Genomic DNA, 13,312 nt, shown 5'->3' with positions numbered 1-13,312 from the left:
TGTTGAGGTGGATATAAAAGATCCTATGGTACTTTTCAAACAAGAGCAGGAGTTTAGCTGGTGTGTTAGCCAACACTTCACAAGTACTTAATTGGCTGTGAAGCACTTTGGGACATCATATGGTCATGAAAGCTGCTAAGCAAATACAAGATCCTTTTTCTTTCTCTTCTGCACATACTTGATAATTATATAATTATACAATTATACAGTAGGGTTAAGAAACTAAGCAGGCTCCCTTCAACAACCAGTGAGGAAAAATACCACCTACACTTTCTAAGTCACTCCTCTGTCCCATAAGTCAGAGTTGTTGATACAAAATAAAGGCTGCGAACTGCTGAGATCACAGTCTATTATAAATCGAACATCATTAGCTCCATTTTCTCCTTGCTCATTAAACTGCAGCCTCTATAACAGATTACCGGACCACTGTAGTCTCTCTTTTTAATCAAACTCTGGCAGGCCATTATGACATGTTGCAATTTTAGGCTGGAAAAATGGGGAATCTCTTTAAAAAGATAGCCACATGTCATAGACTATATGGTTTAAAAAAGAAACGGCTAAGCAATGTTAACCACAATAAGGCATAAGCATTGCAGGCAGAGCAAATTATTCCAGTTATATGAAGTTTTATTCTTAACAAACCACCAGTACCTAATGCGCACTTTTATAATAACATAAATTATTTTAATTTTTTTTAAATTATTTTTATGTAATTTCATTCAGATTTAATGACATGCTGTGGTATGATGTTCCTGGGATGTTATATGAAGTTGCCCAAAATTAGCAATCAAAAAAAAAGGTTTTTGAACTTTAACAATATAATAAAAATCATAAAATGAAGAGTATACATACCAGGAGGAGGGTGCTTAAAGCATTTAAAGTGTTCATCTTTTTTTAAGTTTTGATGGTTGGGTGGTGATATAAACCACGGAATGTAAGCTGCTCGTCTCCATGGTGTATAAGGTCATTTATATGTTTGTTAAGAAAGTTCCAGGTTCTATCAATTAGTATTCTCACAACTCTCTTGAGATTATCTAATCAAGCTGCTAGAATTCCCTCAACAAACAGATTTTAGATCCAGATGCCCACAATAGATAGAAATAATAATTTTCAATCAGTGTCTAACTTAAGTATTGACATTAAAATCAGAAATTGCTGGAAACACTCAGCAGGTCAGTCAGCATCTTTGGAGAGAACAGATGAGCTAATGTTTCAGGTGTAAATCCTTCATCAGAACTACATACAAAATGGTAATTATTCTGCTTTCTCCAAAGATGCCAACTGACCTGCTGAGTGTCTCCAGCATTTTCCATTTTTGTTTCAGATTTTCAGCACCTGCAGTTCTTTGCTTTTTGTTAAATACTGGCCTTATTGTACTACAAAAAGAAATTCAATAAACAATTATACAAATTTTAAATGATGTGTTTCTTCAGTTAAGACTACAATGTTTCTTCACCATCCAGGATGTACAGATGTACCTTATCGTCTTAGTCCTTGAAATTGAGCTACTTCTCCTCAATTCTTTGGATGACTGCCAAAAACCTGAGGAAAGGTAGGCAAATTTCAAGGACTAGACTACAAGATACATCCTTTATTTTAGCTAACTATTCTGAATTTGCTGTTACAAGCCTTACAATGGGGCTTTTTAACTACTCTTCTGTAAACCGAGCAATCCTGGTTACCCGCTATATATAAGCGGTAGATGATTGCGAGTCCTACCAATATAAACTGATGGGCACTTCTGGAGCAAGTACAAAACCTGACCAGTAAGCTGGATAGAGTCCTAAATGGGTGAACTTTGGTCTAATGGATCTCCGCCAAGTTTTCTGATTGGTTATGAGCGGTTATGTGCAAGCGTATCTGATTGGAAAATCTATTCAGAAAATGCTTGTTTTTAAATAAAATTCATTTTTTAAATCACTTATTTCTCTGTTTCATAATCTGTAAACAATGTACAAAACTTGCATTAGCTACTACAATTAAGATTTTCAATTAATTTTCATAAGTAAAACAAACCTCAGAACTCAGACCTTCTTTTAATCCCCTGTAGGGCTTTGGACTTTTAAAAATTCTCAGGATGTGGGCATTGCTGGCCAGGCTGGCATTTATTGCCCATCCCTAGTTGTCCTTGAGGTGGTGGTGGTGGACCATCTTCTTGAATCACTGCAGTGTGTGGGGGGTGAAGGTGCTCCCACAGTGCTGTGAGGTAGGGAGTTGCAGGATTTTGACCCAATGACGATAAAGGAATGACAATATATGTCCAAGTCAGGATGAAGTGTGTTTTTGTAGATGAACTTGGAGGTGATGGTTTTCCTATGCATCTGTTGTCTTTATCCTTCTAAGTATTACATTTGGAAGGTGCGGCTGAAAAAGCCTTGGGGAGTTGCTGCAGTGCATCCTGTAGATAGTAGACACTGCTGCCACAGTACGCTGATGGTGGAGGGGGTGGATGTTTGATAACAACAACAATTTGTATTTATATAGCACCTTTAAAGTAGTAAAACGTCCTAGGCGCTTTCACAGGAGTATTTTAAGACAAAAACTTTGACACCGAGCCACATAAGGAGAAATTAAAGCAGATAACCAAGTTTCATCAAAGGCCCCCCATCCACTGGTTTAAGCCCGTGGATGGGGTGCCGATCAAGTGGACTGCTTTGTCGTAGATGGTGTCAAGAATCTCGAGTGTTGTTGGAGCAGCACCCATTCAAGCATGTGGAGAGTATTCCAGCACTCTCCTTCCTGACTTGTGCCTTGTAGATGGTGGTGAACCACTCGACACAGAATGCCCAGTCTTTGGCCGGCTCTAGTAGCTATGACATTTATGTGGCTGGTACAGTCCCAGTTTCTGGTCAAGAGTGGCCCCCAGAATGCTGAGGGTGGCAAAACATGACCTGTAACCTCCAGTTCTAGTTCTTGTTGAACATGCGGGGGTGAAATTCACTGCTGTGCGCCTCCCCCGTTCGTGCCTCTGGGGGGCGCTAACGGGGCACTGTTTTCGCCTGGTTTGGGGGGGGGGGGCGCTCTACCAGCTCCCGTGATATTGCGCCGTGTCTCGGCTGGTAGCGCCCCAGGGCGCTGTGCTTCTGGCGATGACATCATCGCTGTGCACGGCGACCCCTTTTTCTCCCCCTCAGCGGCCCGTATTTGCCCCATGGCAGAAATTGGCGCCTCGTGAGACTGCCATGGGCGATGTCAGCAGTAGCCTCGCAGGTTGCGAACTGGACCGCACTCCGCTCGCAGGGTGAAATTTAAAGGGGAGGTGCGCAGCACCATTTTGCGTTACCTTCCGACTTACCAGTCCAGCCTCAGTGTCGACTCTCACAGGGTGCGTGTCGTGATCGTGCAGCCCGGCACTCCGTTTCAGTGCTGGGCTGCAGCCACGGCACCCCTCATCCCCAGTGGTCTACTGTAGGCCCCTGAAAACGCTGCAGAGCTCGCAGCATGCCCAACCCTTTAATGGAAGGGGAGGGCCCTTGTAACACGTCAGCGCTACACAGAGAGGCCGCTTGGTGCTCCGACTTTCACCCGGGTAGCGTACCCGAGCCGGTCCTGACAGGAAGTGGAGTGCGTGATATTGTGCTCCACTTCCTGTCAGGGGTGGTGACCCCAATTTAGGTCGCACCTCACGATGGTTACTGCCCCCAAGGGGCGCTCCCGAATTTCAGCCCCATGATATTTATAGAAAATTAATTTTAATTCATTAGAAAAGCACTAAAAGAAACCACACGCAAGATATTTACATTTTCACAGAATCATCTTACCTTGTATTTCCATTTCAGTTCAGCTTTGCTTTTGTTCTGCTCTTGTATTCCAAATTTTACCACATCGTTTTGATTGTTCACACTTTCTCTGCCAGCCACACTTAACACATTCTTTGAAGCCTATGAAACAAGAACCATATTTTTATGTGGCATAAAATGTTGAAAAATATGAGGAATGAACTAGAGTATTAATACAACAGGATGACATAATAAGCAGCAGTATTAAACAGCTGGTGGTTCTATATGTCTAAACATCTTAACTCTACAGCAGTATGATCAAAGTTTCAAGCATGTATTTACTTATAGTGCCAAGGCACACTTCCATGTATTCCTAAAAACTGTTCCATTGATTTTGGGACTGTTTCCAAAGTGTTACAAATATTTTAGTTAGTCGATAAAAATAGCACTGGTTGAAAGTAAATAAAATAATACAAAGCACAATAAAAAGATCACTTCACTGCTGGAGAAGAATAGAATTATTTAAAAAATAATGGCGTTTCTCTATCTCGCACTATATGTGCATAGTTGGCACAGAGGGTCAGCTTTTTCAGTTTCCATACACACTATTCATAAGGGGGCAGCAAAACAGCTGATTGTCGAAAGTGTCCCATGATTCACTGGTTGGGAGGTAGATTATGGAGAAAATTCAGCAAATAGCTGTTTTGCTGTTCCTCCCACAAACAGCACGAACAGTTGGCAGCGAATAAAGGATACGCATGAATATAGAAGAGCCAAACCTGTTCACCGAATTAGCTAATGGAGACCCGGTAGGGCACAATATAAAGGGGGTGACTTTTGTGGAGGGAAACTACAAAAGAATGGCTGAAACCTGTCAGGGGTTTCTGCAGCTCTTTCCCCGAGGTTATGGCGACATGTGTGTGGGAGAACCTCTGCAAAAATATTTGCTGATAATAAAATCAGCATGTAATGTAACAGACAGATGCTTATGATGGAGCTTTACCTCTTTGTTACTTCTGCTGCCCAGTGTTAAACATTATAAAATGACGGTGATGTTACCCAATGCAGGAAAACAGAGAGAGCAATTTGTTCTGGGGATGAAATCATCATGAAATGCAGTTCCCCATTTTGTGTCCAACTGCAAGTCATTTCTAAAGATACAACTTTATATTAGCTTGATGTGTTTGCAGTTTAATGAGGTGGTGCTTGTGTACTGTTTTTTTTAAGATCGAAATGTCTATTGGCTTGAGCTGAGCATGATTTGAGATGCCTTCATTTATTGACTTCATTAGAATGCCAGATCCTGACCCTCCCCCCCGCTACACGTCTCCTCCCTCCTCCAATCTGTAACCCAACCAGGAGATACTGAGCTACATTCAATTTTAAATATGTTTACAAGCTCTTCCATTTGTTATTTCAAAATGGATTTCAATGTTGAAAAGAAGTCTTTTCACTTCTTGAACTGGTTTACAAATCCAGCCCAGCCCAATGGAATGGAAATATCTCTCTGGCTATAAGGGTTCTACTTGAATTAAACTGGGACAGTTTCAGTACAATTCTTGGTCAGTAAATCGAGCAAACAATCCTTAATTTGGCACTAATGGGTTTACTTACTCAGAGGCTGATAGAATGGCTGCTGTGGAAAATAGAAAACTTTCCACCATTGCAATAGTGGGTACTTTTCTGAGGTGGGAGAGAGGCACATAGTTGAAGCAGAGTAGAGGGAGCTGTATTCTGTATTCTAACCTGTACTGTAATTGACCTGGGATGTGTGGTGCTCAAAATATGTGCTGGAAATGAGAAACTGAATTATTACGATGTTAAACATAGAAAATAGGTGCAGGAGTAGGCCATTCGGCCCTTCTAGCCTTCAATGAGTTCATGGCTGAACATTCAACTTCAGTACCCCATTCCTGCTTTCTCGCCATAGCCGTTGATCCCCCTAGTAGTAAAGACCTCATCTAACTCCTTTCATCGAAAGCACAGCAATACTTGCAACTGGCATTACCGACTCCAGTGTACAGATGCAACAATTTCAAGGGGATGAGAAGGGAGGGATTCATAATGCAAGGAGAGGAGGCAAAGTGCATGGTAAAGAAAGACATATATGGGTAGGGAAGGGGAAGCAGATTGCAGTGACCGGGAGAGGTAAATAGGAAATTGAAAAGAATGAAGGGAGAGATAATTAATGGATAGCAATAGAAGGAGGGGGAAATGGATAGGGAAAGGTACAGAAGCTGGGAGCAGCACTTTAGGTGGGGGAGGAAGGGGATTGTCAGCATTAACAGTGGAGTGGAGAAGGCACATGTCGCAGGGTGAGGTCATTTTTCTCTCCCCAAACTGAAAAACTTTATTTCCTAAAGCGACCAAAATGTACAAAAATAGCTTAAATCATATCTGTGGGCAACGACTATTTACTGGGCATCATGATAATACAAAACACAAAAGGCAAAATACTGTTGATGCTGGAAATCTGAAAAAAAACTGAAAAAGCTGGAAATACTGAGCAGGCCAGGTAGCATCTGTAGGTCTCTCCACATATGCTGCCTGTCCAGCATTTTCTGATGATAATACAAAACATTTGCTTAAGTTTAAGCTATGCTGCACAAATGAAGTACATATATTTCTACTGTTGCAATATTTATGGGAATTTTCATTATCTTGTTCTCTGTTTATCATCATCATATGAATCGAGGAAGACTTGCTTCCACTCTCAACATGAGTCCTTAAGTGGCTGTACAAGAACCACAGTCTCTATCACAGGTTGAAGGAAGGGGTGGGTGGGACTGGTTTGCCGCACGCTCTTTCCGCTGCCTGCACTTGAATATATAAATAACCATATTAAGCGATAGGTAGAAAGATGGATAAACTTGTAATCTAGTAAAAAACTCACCTTTCCTCCTTTCTTTGGCACTTCAGTTTTAATCAAAGCCTCCTTTGTATGTGCCTCAAGAATATCAAGGTTCGGAACTAATGCTGTACTTTCTTTTTCTTTCTTCCCTTTTTTCTTTCCTCCTTCTTTGGCCCGTGAAGCTTTCTTTTTTTCTGGCTTTTCAATAGATGCTGTTCCTGTGTGTGCTGGGAGTTTGGCAGGTACAATGGGGCTTTTGCCTGTACTGATTAAATCACTCACCTCACTTTCATTTGTTTTAAGTGCATTCTGTGAGAAGATAAAAATTGGAAAATATAATACAGTTTTGTAATTCACTGACAGGTTTAATATTGACATCCAATCTGAAAAAACTTTTCCAAATGTGTTATTATCAAATATCTAACAGCAAAAGGAGGCCTAATACTTTCTTCTTTGGTATGCGGTTCAATCATGAATAAACTTTGTCCTTAACATATTGTGACTTTTACTTGTAATATTCAGTTATGCTTTTCTAACGTCAGACTCATTTTAATATTCTATCAAATATAGCTAAAAAATAAAAATAAAAGTAGGAGAATTTGCTTGTGTGAAGCTTGCAGAGGCTTCATTTGAGGGCAAGAATTTCAAATGCATTCAATTAAGAATACTTATTTGTACTAAATGCTAAATGTGTTTCTGTAGCAACTACTGAATTTTCAGTCTAACTAAAATGAGTACTTTTTCTTAAAAAGTTACCCATATCCTAATCAAAGTGTTCATATATCATATATATGTACAACCAGAAGAGATTTTCATATAAAGCTGCAGTACCTTATAGAAAACATCAGTGTTTTCACATTATTTGTTGGAATGGCATTTATCATAATACCATGCAAAAATATAGAGTCTGAAAATACAGCAACATTACAGAACACACTGTTAGAACATTTACTGAGACTCCACCTACTTTTCTTTTGCCAACTGAAATATCTCATCCCTGTACAGTGTCATGTATGGGTCTAGCAGTGCAAGGACGTCTAGGTGTTCCAGTGATGCTGCAGAAAACATCCTCAGGAACTGATGAGTCTGAATCTTCCAGATAATAATGTATAAAAAGAATGACATCACTGATGATCTATAACGAGGGATTCTTAATCAAGTTTTCTTTTTTCTCCATTTTGTTTTAAAAATAAGCACATTTTTAACAATGTTGTGCCAGCTGCAAACTACATCTCGCAAAAATTAAACTGTTTATTCTAAAATATTAGAAGTTCCTATGAAATACTGCAGCTTTAACCCCTAAAAAGGTACATATTATGGACATAACTGAAAATTCATTTGACTTTGTAAAATCCATATTGCTGGGGAAAAATATGATTTCATGAAGTGCCATTCAATTCCATTAAAAGGTCTCCTGACAACATATTTACTTTTTTAAGTAAGAAAATGTATGTAATAATGTAATATCTTTACTGATCAAATAAAAATATCTTGGGGCAAAATGTAACTTAATAAAGAACATTACAAAAACGTGATCATTATTAGATATCTTTACTCTTCAACACATTTAAGAAATAAAATATTGCAGTCAGATTATGAAAGGAAACTCACCTCTGCTATTCGTATTTCTTTGGCAAATTCTTTAATAAGTTGTGCTGTTTTAATAATTTCTGGAATCTCATCTTCATGATCAGCTATAACCTACAGATGAAAATATGATGCAGGTGGTCAATAACTGCTAAATATTAACTGCAGGTAATGGAGAGGATCTCTACAGGGAACTCACCAGTCACTAATTGTGTTCACAGCCTATGAAATGCCTAGATCCAAATGACCAGGAACATGCAAGGTTATGTCTTGCTTCTGTGGTCTTTGTCAGAAGGTAACTTCCAAAATTACATCTGTCAGTAACTTTCAAAGGGGGACTGGATATATATATAATTGTTCTTTCAAATGCATGGGGTAGAAATTAGTCTGGAAACGTTTTCATGCCCAGACTTGGTGCTGCACAGGCAGCATGCACCCGAACCAAAAGGCCCAAAATTGGGTCTCAGCCCTCATCTAAATATTCTGCGTGACCTGTGACCTGCCAGCACCTGTCGTGCCTCCACAGTCAGCTCGCCATTCAGGTGGATTGAATCTTGAGCCAGCAGCAGCCTCAGGTAAGTCCCAGGTAGGGAGGACAGCAGGGGTGGGGCTGATTGCCGTGGTCAACGGCTGTCAGAAGTGCAGGAGCTCCTCCTGGCTCGACATCAAAATAAAAATGACAACATTTTTACTTACCTTTTTGGAGACAAGCTGCTTGCTAGGGGTCATCCACGCTACCAAAACAGAGCAGAGCAGGCCTCAAACCTGCCACTTGGGGCAGCCAAATTTCCGAGGTGTCCTAAAACAGGTGTTAGGCCCCTCGTAGCATAGCCAAGGGGATTAACGTCCGTTTTAGGTGGCCAACCTGATGCCTGAAAATCATCTCAGGCCAATATGGCGGAGGGCATAAACTTGAAAAATTGATAATTTTTACCACCAGATTACATTCCCACAGTACTCAATGACTGCAAGAAAGCATGACATCCTTTACCTGTTTCTTGGTCCATGACCTGAAAGCGCCATTTAGAGCTTTTGCTCCTTGTACGAGATAAGAGGGAGGCTGATTTCCAGATTTGTGCAAACCTATTAAAAATCAAGAAACCAATAATACCATCAGTATCAGTTAATATCCATTATAAATAAAGCATTAGATGAAAACTTTTAAAGAATTATGTCACACGGTTGGAAAAAGTAGGTTTTTTTTGTTTCACATTACCTTTGAATGTTTCAAGCAGATATTTGCCAACATACCAACATATGACTTCAAAGTTTGAAAATTTGATAAGGCTGCCAATTTTCAGTCGTTTTTCCACTTCATAGGCTCTGTAATAAAATCAAATTAAAGTTAGCTGCAGGAACAAGCAGTTTAATCAACATGATCTAGAATTATATAATGGCCCAGATTTTGTGCTAAGAATAATGGTGAGGCTATTAGCGCTCACCGTTATTATGGAGCAAATCAGACAGCAACGTCCAGAGCCTGCACATATGCAGTTAAACACAGAAATCCGGAATTTGCTGTCCGATTTGCCCTGCTCCTCCACAAGTACCTCTACCAGCTACACTGATACCTCGCCGATCGACTTGGCATTGAAATACATTAAGGGCATGAAATTACATGACTTACCCACTAGTTATCCACTAAACATGCCAGCAAAAGCTGGTGCATTCAGGTATTAGTGCAAGTTTAACAGCATGATAAATCTTAATTGCTGCCAAACAACCTCTCTGGCACAGAAAAAAGTGTGGAGTCTCATTGATTCAGAATGTAATTATTGTTGGAGATTTTCTTTTAAATGTAATTTTTAAAAAACTTTTCTTTGTCTCTTTTATCTCTCAATCTCAGCTTTCTCTTTCTTTATTTTTCTTTCTGTACATAATTTTACAATGAACACAATATTCTAATTTATACTTTCTGGTTTGGACTCTGCGGGGGCGAAATTGCCCCCCTTTTTTTAAAAAAGAGGCCTGGTAGTGCCTCCAAGGGGCGTAAGAGGGTTTTTGCCCAGGAGGGGGGACGGGGATGCCACAGGCTCCTGGGAAACTGCCTGAAAGTTTGCGAAGGCACTGCCACAACATCATCGCCGTGCGCGGCGACCCCTCAAGGCCCAGTGCCGACCCTTAATCGTCCCGCGGGGGAAATTGCCCTGCGGGCCACGAGACTGCCACGAGTGGATGTCAATGGCAGCTTTGCGGGTCGTGAAGCTGGCCGACATCTGCTCTCGGGGCAGTTCTTAAAAGGTGAGGGCGCCTGCGCCCCTTGCCGCCACCTTCACTGGCTTGCCGACTTTAGGGTCGGCACCAGTATGGCAACCCTAGCGTGGTTGGGGCCGCCATCATGGAGGCCATCAGGGGCCTTGCAGAGTGCATAGCGGCCCTCCCCTTTAAGCAAACACGTAGCGTTTCGCTCCCTGCCCAGTGGCACCCCGGGAACCATCCTTAAAGGAAGTAGAGCGCCTGAGATTGCGCTCCACTGCCTTTGAGGGGCAGTCAGCCCAATTCAGCGGCGGGGGTAGGACTTCTGTGCTGGCAGTCCCAGCCCCAGCTGGTCACCGCCCCTAATCGCTACACTGGGCATTTTCACCCCCTGCGTGTCTCAGTGAGGATTCTTCAATCTGACAGGCAGCGTGCTGGAAATTATCTCTAGGAACCATAAGTTGCCACTCAAAAACCCACAAGAGATCTGTGGGCAGCTGTAAGCGTAAAGAACGGCAACAAACACAATGATTTTAAATTCATATGGTGCTGTGATACATCTGTCCTACAATTATCTGTGAATTGCAGTCGTATTTGATTTTTTTTTTAACATTTATTTCCTAATACACATCAATAAATTGCCTGTGGCTTTGCCCAACGTCAACTGATGAAAACACGCTTTTCGATAAACAAGAGGCAACTGAGTTGGAAGATACACTTTGAAAACTTGGTCTGCACTGCTAGTGCCCACAGTCTGCAGTGGCTGCATTTCCGGTAGCTGTTTAGATAGAGAATTCCCATTACAACTGATTATATAGGCAGTTTTAATGTTAAATGTTGAAAAGTGTGATCAAAAATTTGTAGCAAGGCGTGAAGATTGTAGACAGAAAGTGCACAAGTGCATCACAATTTTTACATGCAATGGTGTTGTATGGGAAGAGGGGTGGAGTCAAGACCAAGGGCCCAAGTTTCCACAAGAAAAAAAAAGGGCGCCCTTCCGAGCTGGGCGCCCGTTTTTCGCGCTTAAAATGGCGCCTAAAAAAATCCTCGGTAGTCTGCACCTACTTACAGGTCCTCTGGCCCTCGGCGCAGTCAGCACGAGCTATGGGGGGGCGGAGCCAGGTCCTGGCGCTGAAAACAGTGCCGGGACCTCTGCACATGCGCGCTACAGTCGGCACGCAAGTGCAGTAGCTCCAGGCGCCGAACTGTGTGGGAGGGGCCCGAAGCACGCAGCCCCTAGCCCTGGCCCAATGGCCTCACTGGGGCTCCTCCCACGGCCAGCTCCTGCTCCCCGCCTGACCAGACCCGACACCCGCTCCCCCCCCCCCCCCGACGACCCGACACCCGCTCCCCCCCCCCCCCCGCACCGACCCGAGACCCGCTCCCCCCCCCCACTGACCCAACCCGCGCTCCTGTTCCCCGACCCAACGCCCCCCCCCTCTCTCTCCCTCCCTCCTCCCCCTCTCTCTCTCTCCCCCCCTCTCTCTCTCCCTCCCTCCTCTCTCTCCCCCCCTCTCTCTCTCTCCCCCCCTCTCTCTCTCTCCCCCCTCTCTCTCTCCCCCCTCTCTCTCTCCCCCCCCTCCCTCTTCCTCCCCCTCTCCCTCTTCCTCCCCTCCCCCCCCTCTCTCTCCCCCCCCCCCTCTCTCTCTCCCCCCCCCTCTCCCTCTTCCTCCCCTCCCCCCCCTCTCTCTCCTCCCCCCTCCCCCCCTCTCTCCCTCCCCCTCCCGCTCCCACTCAGCGGCACGAACGGCTGCAGAATTCTCCCTGGCTGAAGCACTTTCACACAGGTAGGAAGATGGTTTATTTAATCTTTTCGTGGTTTATAAATGTTTATTCAGGTTGGATTTATTTGTATAATATTTGTAGAAGTATAAATAAGGATTTATTGTCGAATTTAATGAGTTCCCTTCCCCCCCCCCCCCCCCCACCTCGTTCTAATTTGTAACCTGCGCCTGATTTTTTAATGTGTAGAACAGGTTTTTTCAGTTCTACAAAAATCTTCACTGGCTCCATTCTACTTTAGTTTGGAGTACATTTTCACTGTGGAAACTTTCAAATCAGGCGTCAGTGGCCGGACACGACCCCTTTTGAAGAAAAAATTCTGTTCTAAACTAGAACTGTTCTACCTGACTAGAACTGCAGAAAAAAAAATGTGGAGAATTGCGATTTCTAAAATAGTCCGTTCTCCACCAGTTGCTCCTAAAAATCAGGCGCGAATCATGTGGAAACTTGGGCCCCAAGTGTGGACTTCAAGTGAAGTGAGGGTAGACAGCAGAGGATAACAGGATTAGGACACACACGTGTAATATACACACATACCTACGCACTTTGATTTTATATTAGTTATATAAAAATAGCAAATCTTATGGAAGTTTGGGAAGTAGAGTTGGTTGGAGTGCAATACAGGCTGAGATGGAACAATACTAACACAGTTGCGAGGGTGTAATTACAGGGTGACATGTTCACATAAAGTTTCCATTCTAAATGTGCAAATAGAAATAGAAAAAGTTGCCAGGAAATACATGCAGATATTACACACACGCACCTCCTGAATGTTTTCTTATGGTGAGTTCGAGGATATGTTTTTTATGCTACTTAATGTATATAATTAGGACCACTGATCTATGGTGATTAATTAAGTCAAATGGTATTTTTATTAGGAATAATGTAGGAATGTTCAGACTCATTTTCCTGGTCAGTCTTTAATGGCTTGCAGAAGTGAAGATACAAAGGTGAAGTTCCGGTTATATACCAGGCCCAGCACAAATGTACCTATGACCCTAGGACCTCCGATGATAGTGCCCTCTGGTGTTAGGCAAACCTTATGTACATACATTACATCATCCCCCCACCCCCCCACCCCCCAGTTCTTGGCACAAGTCCATATTACAAATTCAGACGGTCCGTAGCCCTTTGCTCCCTGGTTGACCGTCTCAGTACAATCCCAGTGCTTTCCGAG

The 13,312-nt window shown here is 42.7% G+C and overlaps 1 protein-coding gene across 1 annotated transcript in view; it reads right to left on the bottom strand.

Annotated features, from left to right (window-relative positions):
* Positions 1–13,312, bottom strand: part of phf2 (PHD finger protein 2) — a 158,241-nt gene that overhangs the window by 30,525 nt on the left and 114,404 nt on the right. The window contains exons 9-13 of the mRNA XM_070895324.1: positions 9,374–9,480; positions 9,149–9,240; positions 8,182–8,271; positions 6,613–6,879; positions 3,762–3,881 (exon numbers count right to left, since the gene is read on the bottom strand). Of these exons, the coding sequence (XP_070751425.1) occupies positions 3,762–3,881; positions 6,613–6,879; positions 8,182–8,271; positions 9,149–9,240; positions 9,374–9,480 (676 nt within the window). The remainder of the gene's footprint in view (positions 1–3,761; positions 3,882–6,612; positions 6,880–8,181; positions 8,272–9,148; positions 9,241–9,373; positions 9,481–13,312) is intronic.

This window comes from Pristiophorus japonicus, chromosome 12 (assembly GCF_044704955.1).
Source record: "Pristiophorus japonicus isolate sPriJap1 chromosome 12, sPriJap1.hap1, whole genome shotgun sequence".
In the NCBI taxonomy this organism is placed as follows: Eukaryota; Metazoa; Chordata; class Chondrichthyes; family Pristiophoridae; genus Pristiophorus; species Pristiophorus japonicus.
The sequence above is the reverse complement of the archived record's forward strand: the minus strand, read 5'-3'. Positions and strand labels throughout refer to the sequence as shown.